The 14,980-nt window shown below is 47.3% G+C and overlaps 1 protein-coding gene across 1 annotated transcript in view; it reads right to left on the reverse strand.

The window, feature by feature from the left end:
• Positions 1-395: 395 nt before the first annotated feature.
• TNFSF8 (TNF superfamily member 8) overlaps positions 396-14,980 on the reverse strand; it is an 83,374-nt gene continuing 68,789 nt past the window's right edge. The window contains exons 3-4 of the mRNA XM_069241515.1: positions 12,623-12,685; positions 396-1,949 (exon numbers count right to left, since the gene is read on the reverse strand). Coding sequence (XP_069097616.1) covers positions 1,564-1,949; positions 12,623-12,685 — 449 coding nt within the window. The 3' untranslated portion in view covers positions 396-1,563. The remainder of the gene's footprint in view (positions 1,950-12,622; positions 12,686-14,980) is intronic.

Genomic DNA, 14,980 nt, shown 5'->3' on the forward strand with positions numbered 1-14,980 from the left:
TTTTGATGAATATGTATGATTGGTGCATCACCAAGAAATGTGTCTTGGTTTGTTTCAATCCTATTAAAATCTTTATGTGCATCACACTTCAGAAATAAAAAAGGGCTTCATTTTGTTTTCCTGACTACTGGTTCATTTTCAGGTATTTACATTTTGGTGTGTGTTGCAAAAAATGATATCTTATAGCCTTTCCTTTCGAACTCCCTGTACCCCCAGCAAGATCATCACACAGCAAGCTCTACTTTTTCTGACTGCGAAGTCAGATGAGTTTGTAAACTTCAATCCCTATATTAAAAAAGCATAAGCAAAAAGTTGTCAGAAGACATAACCTATTTGACCTCTGTCTTTGAAGCACAATAATTGTGACAAGATAATTATATAATTTGAATACATCATTATATATTTCTATATATTTATTATAGAAACACTAGTCTAGCACGTGTGCCTTAAAATATAGTAGATGATATATAGTCTTTGTTTTAAATTTGTGATTCAGAGGGCATTAGAACCCCATGCCCATACTATTAGTTACCATGCAGCAAAAGTGTACCAGGGGTAATCTGTTAATGCACCTTGCAGTTTTACCTAAGGTGATTCAACAGCCCCATTCCAAGTTAAAGAGGTTGCAATAATAAATATCATGCAGATTCTATTCCACACCCCATATTCACACATTTGCCAATCACAAAACTCTTTGCTCTTTATACATTCCTCTAGGTAATATCTGGAGGAAAGGATGTGGGCAAATTATAAAACAGCGCTTTAATACAGAACAAGTCAGAATACCGATGGTGTGCCAAAGCTTGTAGTAAGAATGTGTAAAGTTGTAAAGCTTTTGTTTAGAGAGATATGTGCAATTCTCTTGTGAACTACAGGTATTATGCGTACTACACATAATCAGGCTTCTGTGTGAAAATAGGGACTTTGGGTGCAAAATTCCGATTTCTTCCCTCCTTCCACATGTTAATTACACTAAGTCATAAAGTTTGATAAATAAGACCTTGAACTGACACCAAGTGGCACTTCCATCCTCCCATTTTCTGTAAGACACATTCAAAACTGCTACTGCAGCGAAGCTCAAGTGATATAAATCTCGTTTCAATGCTCCTTTGAAGTCATTTCTTCTCCAGCTAAGTCTTACAGTAGCAAATCTATGCCAGCAGCTATTCTTGAGGACACTTGCATGCCTTGACTTTGCAACATGTTAGAGAATGGTTCCAGTTACAGTCTAGTGCCCATTGCAGATGTTTGAGTTTTTACCATGGTTCTGCCAGCCGCTTCCGTCCAGTCAGTTACTGGTGAGCATGGTGCACCTTGATAATGCTATAAAGGAGATGGCATGCGGGACAAGGGTTATCCTCAGGATGGTGGTAGATGGGAGTGATGAGCTGGCTTACAATTTCTCACCCCGCCTTTAATTTCAGTTTCAAAATTGCAGATGTCCAACCGCCATACTTGTGGAATGACAGCTTTTAAGATCATGTCTCCTCACGTGCATGATACAGTAAGAGAACAACAATTAGTGAAAATAATGAAGGCTTCGTAGCCTTATGTCGGTCAATGTCAATGTAGAGTAAATATTCCAAACACATTGCTCCTGATCATTGTATCCCTATCAACAAAGTCTGCCCAGGTTGTGAACACGGACACAGTATCATTAGTTCTTAAACTGAACACAACACCCAAGAACTGGCTGGTGTAGCCCTTCTCAGAAGATGACTCCAGGTTGCATGTGTGTAATGTCTCATGCTTCACCTCACCATTCACCCGGAGGCCTATTGTCAAGTCTGGAGATTCACCCGAACAGTTTCTTTTGAAGTGCAGATGACAGTACACAAAATAGAAGCCGGATGTCTTTATCATGAAGAGTCCTGCTTGGTAATCAATGTTCTCGAGGATGCCGTCACTATTCCACATCAGTTTCTCAGGATTGTTTTGCCAAGCTGCCACTGTTGAGTAAAGAGAAAGAACATTTGGGTAACAAGACTACATATGCATGCACTATCACACTGAGGTCAGTTGACCTAAACGCTTAGTAGTATCAACTTTGGAAATATCTAACAGAGCTGCTTTATGATAGGCTTGGGGTGCACTAGCAGAGCAGCACGCAAGGCGCTACAGGGCAAGGATACCATGGTACTGGAGGCCAGCATAGTAATTCATAGAAATATGTATCTGGATACTTGGGGCTTCCAAGATGTCAAGATTCAGGTGCATTGCTGAGATGTGCCATTGTCCTAGGTTTTCAATGGCAATGGGGCATCAGTCCAGGACTGAGCTGCAAAAGCCGATCCATATTTGATTTCAGTAGTGGATTTGAGGGACAGCCACATGTCTATGTTGTGGTGTGATGTTGATTTCTGGGACACCTGGGAGTTCTTCAAACTGACCTCTGGAAATGCCTCTGGGAATGGGTGCATGTAATGTAGCTCAAACTTGATATGAAACAGAACATTATGCAAATATGCTAAAAAGTATGATTCATAAAAGAAGCAGAACTAAGCCTCAAAACGTGGTGAATTCTGAAACAGACATTTTCTTCACTTTTTTGAACTATTGTAAGTGCGAAAAATAGCACAGGCTGTCCACACATTATATTGTGAAATACAGTGCTAAAACTAAAACAAAAATTGTGAACAATGCAAGGTTTCTTTTATAAAGCTGATGTTTATTGTCCAGTTGTTACAATAGTGTCCTTTCTAGTCCTACTACATTGGCCTATGTGTTATTAGGTTGATATATATATATATATATATGACCCGTGAAAAAGGCTACGGCTGAAACGCGTTGGGAGGAATACCATTTCTTTTCTTTTTTCTCATAATATAATTTTTGAAACTATTCGTTTGGTGTCTTGATCTCTTGTTGGATTGAATAAGTGAACTTATAAATATTCTATGGGATACCCGATCCCATATCAAGACCGCCATAATAGAGCCTTAGCAAGTCGGGATCTTGCTTCTTTTGACTATATATATATATATATATATATATATATATATATATATATATATATATATATGTACATATATAAATTCTGCCACACTGATATCTCCTCAAATAAATGTATTTATTAAAGCAAATGACGAACAACAACACGTTTGGACTCTGAGAAGTCTTGTTCACGGTTTTATATATATATATATATATATATATATATATATATATATATGCCTATTTATATGTATATATGTGTATGTGTGTGTGTGTGTATATATATATATATATATATATTTATTTTTTTTCAAGCAAAAAAGGAAAAAAAGAAAAATGCTGCAGTTCTCCAACATCTCCTCAAATAAACATATTTATTAAAGCAAAATGGCAGCAAACACCAATGTGTTTCGTATATATATATATATATATATATATATATATATATATATATATATATATATATATATATATATTTCTGGAAAACAGTTGTAGATCTAGTCCTGCAGCATTATAATACCAAAGAAAATACTGCACACAACGTGTCTGAGTCTTTTACTACAAGGCCGTGAAAAAGACCCCCTGTGGATTGAAACGTGGCTGAATAAATTATTGAAATATGCGTTGGGTAAAGTATTTCTATTGGTATTATTTCTCTGAAGGACCAGATTATAATATATATATATACATATATATATTCACAACAGGTCATCAAGTTACAATCACATGTATTTTTTGGATTTCACAATTCTGCTTGTGCTGATTCTCCAGTTAATGGTACACGTATCAGACACCCCCCGGAGTCATCTATCTGAAAATCCAGGCTCTTCTGGTGCATGCATCAACTTTATTGATTACATTTTCATTTGCATTTTAACTGTGCCAAATAGAGGGCCTCATTTACAAGAAAGCGTGGTGCTGCGCCAAAATTGGCAGTGCGGAGCTACTTCAGACATGCAGGGATGCGCCGTATTTATGAAAATGTGGCACACCACTGTGTTTCCCCTAGTGCTGGCGCTAAAATTAGATGCCCAGCGCCAACGCAGGCACCCTTGTACCATAGTGCAAGGGTGCTTGTGTTGCAGAAAATTATTGTTTATGTGCAGGAAGGGGCACCTTCCTGCACATAAACACAATCATTAATGGAATTTTGGTCTTTCTATGTGTGCAGCAGAATACAGCACACATAGAAAAAGCAAAAACGCCTGTTAGTTTTTGGCACTGCCTCAGGACTACGATTACTCATAAATGTGGGGCAGCGTCAAAATGCAATGGGTGTTACCGTGGAACTCCCACAGCAGCACCCATGTCAGGCCCCAGTCACGCTAAGTGATGTGTGTAAACTGGCCGTATTTACAAGGCAGAATTAAACGTAAAAAGTGGCTTAATGCCATCTTGGAAATATGGTGCAGGCCAGTGTGCCACTAGAGCATCGCTAAAGTGACGCTCAAGTGGTGCAAGGGGCTTGTAAATAAGACCCAGGGAACATCGGAGGCTAAGTCCTAAACAAGGGGCATGCTTCTTCCTCTGCCCATCAGTAATCATCAAAGTGCTAAGGAAATACATTTTATTTAATTATTTGGAGAGTATATAACAGAAAGACAATAGACTTGGAGACAAGGGACAGGGATATATGTGCAGAAAACTGAATTACAGTAACACATGGAAGTTTGGAATGAATATTCAGTATGGGTTCCAGAAGCAAAGTAGGTTAACATCCACAGCTAAAAACTGTGGGTTGAGGAGGCAATAGTCTAGGACAAAAAGGGTTCTATTGTGGCAGGTGGAAGAGAGGATTTTATGGTATGGGGTAGATAAAGAAGTGGGAAATCCTAAATTCCTTCTTGAATTTATTAGAGGGGGGATCAATCTGACCTGTAGGGAGAGACCTAGGCAAGGGTGTGGTCTTCATAAGCACAAGATATGTTCTGCTTGTGATCCAGGTGTGTTCTGAAAAGGCAAACTCTTTGGGCAGATAGTCAACTCTGTCAGTGTATAAGGGGCATGTGCTACAGGGGCGTGGCCAAGCCGTCTAACATGGCTGACCCGAGCTACTAGAGCTCTGCGTCGCGCCCGGCTTATCCGTCGTTATCTGTGGGGACTGGTGAGCTGCATCACCCTGCGGGCGACTGCATCGGAGCCCCGATGGCCCCGCAACCTGTTGGGGCCGAGAACGGACCCTCTGCGGACACGCGGCGGAGCTGAGCCGCGTCCGTGTGAGCCGGGCCTGCAGGGCCGAGCCGTGGGGCGGCGCGGCTGCGTGGAGGGGAGTGGCACGAGCGACGAAGACAGCGCTCCTGGTTTGGCACACCCTTGAGGTGCGATCCTTCGGCAGTGGCCGTCCCCCGCGGAGGTAGGGAAACACCCCGGGAACGAGGAACGCGGAACGGACGCGTGGTCCGTGTGGTCCCCCTGGGAGCAGAGGGTAGGCCCAGGCTGGACCTGTGGAGATTTTCTGGGAATGGACGGGCCCCGGCGGCATTTGAGGAAATTCTGACTTTGGCGAAGGGGGCGGGGATGCACCCACCGGAGGACTAAGCCCTTTGTTCAGGTGCAATAGAGGAGCTGCTATTGGGAAGAGTGCGAAACCAGCTCCACCTGGGTTTCAGCGGCGCGGAGTTGGAAGCAGGCCATGGTGGTCCTGGCTGACGTTTGGATGCGCCTCCTGGGTGGTGGATCGCCCACTTGGTGCCTTCGCCTTGACTGAGACTGGTAAGAGGTGTGGAGCGGATACAGTGAATGGCGAGGTGGTGTGTGGAGACTTGGGAGCAGACGGAGACAACTTGTGACCTGGAGCATGGCCGGGACGGGGCGTTTGCGCTCTGGTGCCGGAGCTGGGAAATGACAGGACTCGGTGGCACAAGATAGTCAGAAATTAGACGCAGTTCTTACTGCAGTGGAGCGCATTGGAGACTCACTGGAGCGTGCCCGTGCGTCACTGGAAGCCAAGATAGATAGGGTGGCGAGTGACCTTGTCCTGCTGCACGCCGACCATCGCAAGCTGGCAGACAAAACAAGCGAGATCGAGGCAAAAGTAGACAAACTGACGCCGATGGCCTCCCGTCTGAAATCAGAGATGGAGGATGTACAGGCCCGGGTGGCGGAGTTGGAGCGTCGAGTGGAAGATGCAGAGGGTCGCTCCAGGAGGAATAATATTAGAGTTGTGGGCCTTCCGGAGGGCGCAGAGGGCTAGGACCCAGTGGCCTACTTGGAGAACTGGCTGAGAGGGCTGTTACCAACGGGCGGACTTAGTCCCTTCTTCTCTGTGGAGCGCGCCCACCGGATTCCTATGCGGTCGAGTCCTGGGATTCCTCACTGGCCATGTAGCCATGACAGGTGAGGGACAACTGTTAGACACACACTAACCTGTAGGGATACCCCCAGACCCAGAGCCAGACAACCATTCCCACTGACTTGCTTCCAGGTGCTCACCTAATAGCCACACACGGTGCCTCTGGAGTTGACCCATCACATAAGGGATGCTGCTATTCGACATGATGTAAGCGTCATGCACTGAGCCAGGGAATTTGGCATTAACATGGGAGATGTACTGGTCTGCCAAACACACCATCTGCACATTCATGGAATAATAACTCTTCCGGTTTCTGTACACCTGTTCACTCCTGCGGGGGGTACCAAAGCCACATGTGTCCCATCAATGGCACCTATGATGTTGGGGATATGTCCCAGGGCATAGAAGTCTCCTTTCACTGTAGGCAAATCCTCCACCTGAGGGAAAACGATGTAGCTCTGCATGTGTTTCAGCAGGGCAGACAACACTCTGGACAACACGTTTGAAAACATAGGTTGGGACATCCCTGATGCTATGGCCACTGTTGTTTGAAATGACCCACTTGCAAGGAAATGGAGTACTGACAGCACCTGCACTTGAGGGGGGATTCCTGTGGGATGGCGGATAGCTGACATCAGGTCTGGCTCCAACTGGGCACACAGTTCCTGGATTGTGGCACGGTCAAGCCTGTAGGTGATGATCACATGTTTTTCCTCCATTGTCGACAGGTCCACCAGCGGTCTGTACACCGGAGGATGCCACCATCTCCTCACATGTCCCAGCGGACGGAGCCTATGAAGGACAACTGCGAGCACAGAGTCAAACAACTCAGAGGTACGTAAAGACAGCTTACACCGAACACAATTCATAATCCGATATTTGGCCTGTATGTGTGTTGAGGCTAGGCCTAGGTATGTGTGACGCAGTTAAAAATTAAGCCATGTGGGCCCCTGAAATGGCGGCTGCCTGACCTGTAAAGTGGGACAATGGGATGTGAGGTAACTGCGCTGGCATTGTACACCGTTGCGGTAGGCAGTCGAAGACCACGGCGCAATCCTGCATTGGTTAACATTGGACCCTATGGGTCCCAGGAGCCAATGACGATGTACGCCGGCGGTGACGGTACGCACCGCCGCTGACGTGACCGTCATTTTCTATCTGTTCAGTCACTCCATACCTGATCTTCGACAGGAGAGGACCTACACTGCAAGTGCTGCTGTGACCTCGATCTGGAAGAGACCATGACTTGTGCGACTGGGGAAAGGGCCCCTGCCTTCACACCGGAGGAGTTGGAGAAACTTGTGGATGGGGTCCTCCCCCAGTACACACTACTCTACGGTCTTCCAGACAAACAGGTAAGTACACTGGGAGCATGCTGTATGGCCTATGCTTGTGTGGGGTGGATGAAAGATGGGGTGGGGAGATTGAGGCGTGCATGAAACGACGGTGAGTGCATGTGCATCATGGCAAGGGTAGGGATGGGGGCCAATGACTGTGACGGTGCATTTGGTAATAACTTTTATTTTCCCCCTGTACAATTCATGTAGGTCAGCGCCCACCAGAAAAAATATATTTGGCATGCCATCGCCAAGGACGTCCGGACCCTGGGGGTCTACCACAGACGGAGCACCCACTGCCGTAAAAGATGGGAGGACATTCGCCTCTGGAGCAAGAAGATGGCAGAGGCCCAGCTGGGGATGGCCTCCCAACGTGGGAGGTGTGCCCGTCGCACCATGACCCCCCTGATGTTCAGGATCCTGGCGGTGGCGTACCCGGAGTTGGATGGGCGCTTCGGGGCATCACAGCAGCCACAAGGGGGTGAGTACACTCTCATTCTGCTGATTTTGCGTGCAGTGGAGGTGTCTGGGTGGGGGCGGTGGGCTGTGGGTTTCCCTAGGCCAGGGCGAGTTTAGGAGCCAAAGTCCCCATGTGCTGACAGAGCCTGTGGCACCCCACCCCACTTGTGTACAGTGCCAAGTACACCTAGTCAGGCTCCTGTGAAATCGATGTGCGCAGATGTCGTCCATAGCCTTGTAGGCCATGTCCAAGGGATTGAACAGTGGAGGCCAAGTGCGCAGCGTAGTGCAGGGAGCTTCTGTGTCTGTTGTGTCCGCCAACGGTAGCGGTAATGCATGCACTCAAAATTTCTTTCTTCTATCGTCCCCCCCCCTTTTTGTGGTCTCCCTGTTCTCGTGTGCATTAGTATCATCAGGCGGAGGAGCAGTGGCAACGGAGCAGGAGGGAGCTGCATCCCACATGGCCCTGGAGGGTGAGACAACAGAGTCGGAGTACACCAGTGGGACGGAGGGCGAGGGGAGCTCCACGGCGGGGACAGGAGCTGACACCAGTGACACGGACTCGTCCTCTGATGGGAGCTCCCTTGTGGTGGCGGCAACATCTGTGCCCCCCGCATCTACAGGTACAGCCGCCACTTCCCCCTACCAGCACCGCCCTCCCAGCAGCCCCTCAGCCTTTGCCCCATGCCCGCTCACCCAGGAGGGTGGGCATCACCTTCACCCCAGGCACCTCAGGCCCTGCCCCAGTCACCCCTGCTGCCCTCAGTGAGGAGGCCATTGACCTCCTCAGGTCCCTCACTGTTGGGCAGTCTACCATTTTGAATTCCATCCAGGGTGTAGAAAGGCAGTTGCAACAAACAAATGCATTCCTGGAGGGCATTCATTCTGGTCAGGCGGCCGTTCAGCGAGCTTTTCAGACTCTGGCCTCAGCACTGATGGCAGCCATGGTCCCTGTCTCTAGCCTCCCCCCTCCAACTTCCTCCACCCAGAACCAATCCCCTGTACCTCAGCCTATCCCAAGCACACCTTCAGACCAGCATGCACACACCTCAACACACAAGGGAAGCTCAGGCAAACATAAGCACCACACATCCCACAGGCACTCACGCAAGCATCACACACATGCAGACACACCAACATCCACTGCCTCCACTGTTTCCCCCTCCTCCTCATCTCCCTCCTCCCTCCCAGTCTCCTCTCCACTCACACCTGCATGCACTACATATACAGCCACTACTGCCATCACCAGCGCACATGCCACCACACCCCGCTCACGTGCAGTCACCACCCCCACTGCCATTCACACTTCCCCTGTATCCTCTCCCAGTGTGTCTGTGACGCCACCTCCCAAGATACACAAACGCAGGCACACACCCACCCAACAGCCATCCACCTCACGACAGCCTCCAGCACATGCACCTTCACCCAAAGTCACCAAACCAACACCTCCTACAACCACAACCTCTTCCTCCACTCCCAAACCCCCTCCAGCTACCCGTCCCAGTGTTTCCCAAAAACTTTTCCTGTCCAACATTGACCTCTTTCCCACACCTTCCCTACCCCGTCCGCCTCCTAGGGCCCGACTCTCCAGGTCCCAACCTAGCACCTCAGCCACAACATCTCTTGGACCAGTGGTGCCTGTAGTCACCGGAATCTGGAGTGCACTGGCCACCAGGGCAGCCAGTGTGGCACGGAGCCACAGCACGGACAGTCCCCCACCTGTGAAGCATCTAAAGTTGGCCAGTGCCCGGCGGGAGAGGGGGAAGACCTCAGCCACCAAAGCCGCTCCCAGAGATACAGGTGGGAGTGTGGAGTCAGCTGCAACACCTTCCAAGGTGGGGAAGGGCCACAAGAAAGTCAGCAGGTCTGGGAAGAGCAGCATGGCGGAGAAGACCGCCATCATCCTCGCTGCCCAGGAGCCCACCGCCATCATCCCCGCTGCCCAGGAGCCCACCGCCATCATCCCCGCTGCCCAGGAGCCCAACGCCAGCACCTGCCCTGCTGCCCAAGAGGCCACCGCCAGCACCTGCCCTGCTGCCCAAGAGGCCACCGCCAGCACCTGCCGTGCTGGGCCAGAGAGGACCGCCAGCACCAGCCCCGCTGGGCCAGAGAGGACCGCCAGCACCAGCCCCACTGGGCCAGATAGGACCGCCGGCACCAGCCCCACTGGGCCAGAAATGACCGCCAGCCACGCTGGGCCAGACAGGACCACCAGTACCAGCCCCGCTGGGCCAGACAGGACCGCTAGCACCAGCCCCGCTGGGCCAGGCAGGACCGCCAGCACCAGCCCCGGTGGGACAGACAGGACTGCCAGCAACTGAGTCACTGCAAAGGACACCGCCGCCACAATCACCGCTGAACAGGGCACCGCCGCCACAAGCACCGCTGAACAGGGCCCCGCCACCACAAGCACCGCTGAACAGGGCACCGCCGCCACAAGCACCGCTGAACACGGCACCGCCGCCACAAGCACCGCTGGCCAATGAGCGCCAAGGGCACTGACTTTACTGAGTCCGTCACGAGCAGGATGAAGCACTCTGGGCACCATGCCCCCTCCAGAACCAGTGGAGAGATGCATCCACTACCTCAGTCCTTAGCAGGATGAAGCACTCTGGGCACCATGCCCCCTCCAGAACCAGTGGAGAGATGCATCCACTACCTCAGTCCTTCGCAGGATGAAGCACTCTGGGCACCATGCCCCCTCCAGAACCAGTGGAGACTGTCATCCACTTGTGAGACTGTGGCTTTGCACTCCCCAGGATGGAACAGTGGGCATCCCACCCACTGTAGAGACTTGAGAGACTGTGGCTTTGCACTCCCCAGGATGGAACAGTGGGCAAACCACCCCCTGTAGAGACTTGAGATACTGTGGCTTTCCACTCCCCAGGATGGAACAGTGGGCAACCCACCCACTGTAGAGACTTGAGAGACTGTGGCTTTGCACTCCCCAGGATGGAACAGTGGGCAAACCACCCACTGTAGAGACTTGAGAGACTGTGGCTTTGCACTCCCCAGGATGGAACAGTGGGCAACCCACCCACTGTAGAGACTTGAGAGGCTGTGGCTTTGAACTCCCCAGGATGGAACAGTGGGCAAACCACCCACTGAAGAGACTTGAGAGACTGTGGCTTTGCACTCCCCAGGATGGAACAGTGGGCATGTGGCCCTCTCGTGGATTTGGCATCGTGCACTCAACCGGCTGAGGTGCTCCCCCTTTCCCTCCCCCTGAGGTGCCTGTTTTCTTGCTCTATGATGCCCCTGCAGTGTTCTCTCCGTCATGGTCGGGGATCTTGTGTGGGCCTCGCCCATACCGTGTGGGCCCAGTGTTCCACGGACTTCATTGGAGCACTACCTGGAGTAATAAGCTTGGTGTATATTTTGTTTATAGTGTATCTATATATTTTTGCATACTTGATTTTAATATATTACAATGGTTACACTCATTTTCTTTTGTCTTTGCATTTTTCCGGCAGGGGTTTGGGGGGTGTAACTATAATGTATCATGCTGTATTAGTGTGTGTGTTGTCGTGGGTGAAGGTGGGGGTGGGGGTGTTGCGTGTTGCATGTGTGTGTCTCTGTTTTTCCCCTCCCCCCTCCCCTGTGTCATAGGTGCAGTACTCACCATTGTCTTCTCCACCTGTGTTCGTGCTCCTGGTAGAGGAGCAAGAAGATAAGGGCTGGCAGGATCTGCAACTCTGGTTCCATTGCGTCCGGATTCCTCGTGGGGTGTGCAGAGGTGAGCGTTTTCCCTTCGAAGTCCTGTTTCCGCCGTGTTTTTGTTCGCGGTGAATCCGCCCCGGAAAAGGTGGCGGATTGGTAGGTTGTGATACTGTGGGCGGTACTTTGTCCTCCGCCTGTCTGTTGGCGGTGACCGCCACGCTGTTTGTTTGTACCGCCGTGGTGGTCGGAGTGTTAAAGTGGCTGTCTTTGTTGGCGGTTTCCACAACGGTCGTAATTGCAATTTTTTTACCGCCGGCCTATTGGCGGTCTTACCGCCGCTTTAACACCGTCCGCCAGGGTTGCAATGACCACCATTATTTGCTATTTGTATAAAAAGATGTTAGACCTTTATTGTGTGTTGTCTTACTTATTGACTACAATATTTTTTTTAATGCTTTACGCAGCTGTTTCATAAGTTAAGCCTGACTGCTCAAGTGCCAAGCTACCAAGGGTTGTTCAAGTATTAATTTATTGAGACTTGAGTGGGTCTTATTTGTGATTGTGGTGTTATATACTTGTAGGTGGCTACCCTAACCTTCTAATAAACCACTTTTTAACATGCCTTTCCTCACTACTTTTAAGTAACTCTTTTAAATCAACAAGAAAGCTCTCAATTAGAGAATGGCTTAAGTGATTGCAGTGGTGGCTGAGCTGGACAATAGTTGAATATATGCGTGATTTCTCAGTTCTGAGAAAAAATGACCCTTTAAATCATTAATTTGTTTAACCTATGGAATATATACATATCCATAGACATTTGTTAGTGGACAGGCATCTCCCGCAGGAGGAGGACATAGAAAGATAGCGTTTTTAATCATAAACAAGTACTCCTGACTACATGGAGCAATACTGAGACATGTCAGAACTTCTGTTCACTTACACTGGAGATGTGCCACTGTTGTTTTCCTCGCCTGTAGTAGTTCCATGAGATGTTGGTGGAAGTCTATAAAAAAGCAGAAACCGGGTCAGCCACACAGTGCAACAGAGCAGGTCCCTTCTGGTACCATTGTTTTCTCCCACATCATCCAGACTGCTCAGTTTCTATTCCCTCCACTCATTGTCCACCTAAGTAATTTCATGTTAATGCTCAGCCACGTATAGTTCAATACTTGCAAATGCCATTCCTCTTCTGCCATACACATAAAAGGCCTTCATTTTGGGTTGGGTGGGGTAGTAGGTTTCATTCATGGCATCTAATTAAATCAGACTCACTAAGGATCATAATTTATCAGGTGCCATAAATAGCACATGTTCTGAGTTTCGGAGGAATGGCATGAACATTTTGTTCTTATTACATTGTTTTCCCCTGTTAAATTCCAGCAGGCTTGATCGGCCAAAATTTAATGAAAGGTGAGGAATTTTTTGATGAACCCAGTACTTACTGGGTGTGTTAAATACCACCCAACTCAGAATTCTGACCCTTGTTTGCTACAACTTGGACTCCGACCCTTTATCTGTAGTCCTCTATGTTCTTATGTGTTCACAATTCGCCATGTTTACATATTGATACATCTTATTAATCAGCAATCTGATAATCAGCTGTATAATGTCCCTCTCTCTCTTTCTCTCTCTCTCTCTCTCTCTCTCTCTATATATATATATATATATATATATATATATATATATATATATATATATATATAGATAGATATATATATGCACTCTTTGTGTACCGTGCCTCACCCAATCAATAGATTTTTTGTTTTGTTTTTACTTCAAGAGTACATATCGCCCAAGAGGTCTCTTCATTTCATGATTCACAGCACAGATGCGACCCTTTTAACTACATAGAGGGTCCGGGGATAAAGCATTTGAACACCAACAGTTATTGTGCACAGTGATTAAATAAGACACAAAATGGATTTCTGTGAAATAACAGTACAGGTATTGGAGCATATGCACGAATGTTGAAGTGCGGAGAGTTGAATTATTGAAATAATGAAAATGTGAACAGATTTTGGGAAGATTAATGGTACAAACTACTTACTTGTCACTGCACCAACATTATTCGTGCCACCTGCCTTGTCTTTTCAACTGCTCACAGAATAATGAAGTTCACAGGTGTGGGATATGAAGGTATAAATCCCACAATGCCTCTGCGCACTGAAGACAGACGTTTTAAAACAGCATTGAAAAAGACTTTAAACCATTTGATAAAGACGAGATGTCGAAACGTGTCATGGAGCTTGATTTATGCTGCTTAAGAAATTCTGCCTGTCATTAAATCAACTTGCAAAATAATTCCCCGGTAGTGGGTGTTTTTCTCTTGTGTGATTATATATATATATATATATATATATATATATATATATATATATATATATATATATATATATATGCACTCTTTGTGTACCGTGCCTCACCCAATCAATAGATTAGTATGCTTACACCAATTATTTTTTTGTTTTGTTTTTACTTCAAGAGTACATATCGCCCCAGAGGCATATCATGAGCCATAATTCTCTAGTAATTCCCAAGTCGCATCACTCTTGCCCCAGTGGTCGGATGGCTAATAAGTAATGGAGCAAATAAATGGAGCCTATTATTTAAAAAGTATCTCAGAATATCAAATCTTTTGATGGTGATATCCAGTTATTACATGAAAAACCCCCAACAATTGGTTACGTCATATACTTGATTATAATAAATCAGTGGGCCACAGTTCACATATGACTCAAATGCTCCATCATTCATTTGACCTATGAGTATAAAAGCAGATACATAGAGGCTATGGTAACAACAAAGGCGCTTGTTGTAAGCCCACCATTTCTTTCACCTCTGTAAAAATTAAAAAAGAAAATTAGAACATGAAGCAAAAAAATATTACTTAAACACCCAGTAAAAGAATACTAAAAACTTGCAATCAATGAAATACCCTTGGAGGCAGAAACATATTTCAGAGTAAGATAACCCATACCCCAATAATTTTCACCCTAAATGTACAGGTAATTCTTCCCTGGAGTTCAGGCCCTGAAGGATGAGAGTCTCAAAATCGATGATATATCTAGATTCTAGTATTCTCAATCTTTGTTGACTGTCCCCCCCCTTCGAATGTCTGCTTTCACCTAATATAATACCACAAATTTCAGTATCATTTCCTCTTCCCCATGCACCTCACGTGAGTGTCTGGCAACAGGATAGTTCTAATTATTGTGGCAAATGGCTCTCCTGTGTTCAAGAATTCTATTTTTGGCTTGATGGATAGTGCTACTGATGTACAGCTTCTCACAGGGACATA

Source organism: Pleurodeles waltl, chromosome 6 (genome assembly GCF_031143425.1).
Source record: "Pleurodeles waltl isolate 20211129_DDA chromosome 6, aPleWal1.hap1.20221129, whole genome shotgun sequence".
In the NCBI taxonomy this organism is placed as follows: Eukaryota; Metazoa; Chordata; class Amphibia; order Caudata; family Salamandridae; genus Pleurodeles; species Pleurodeles waltl.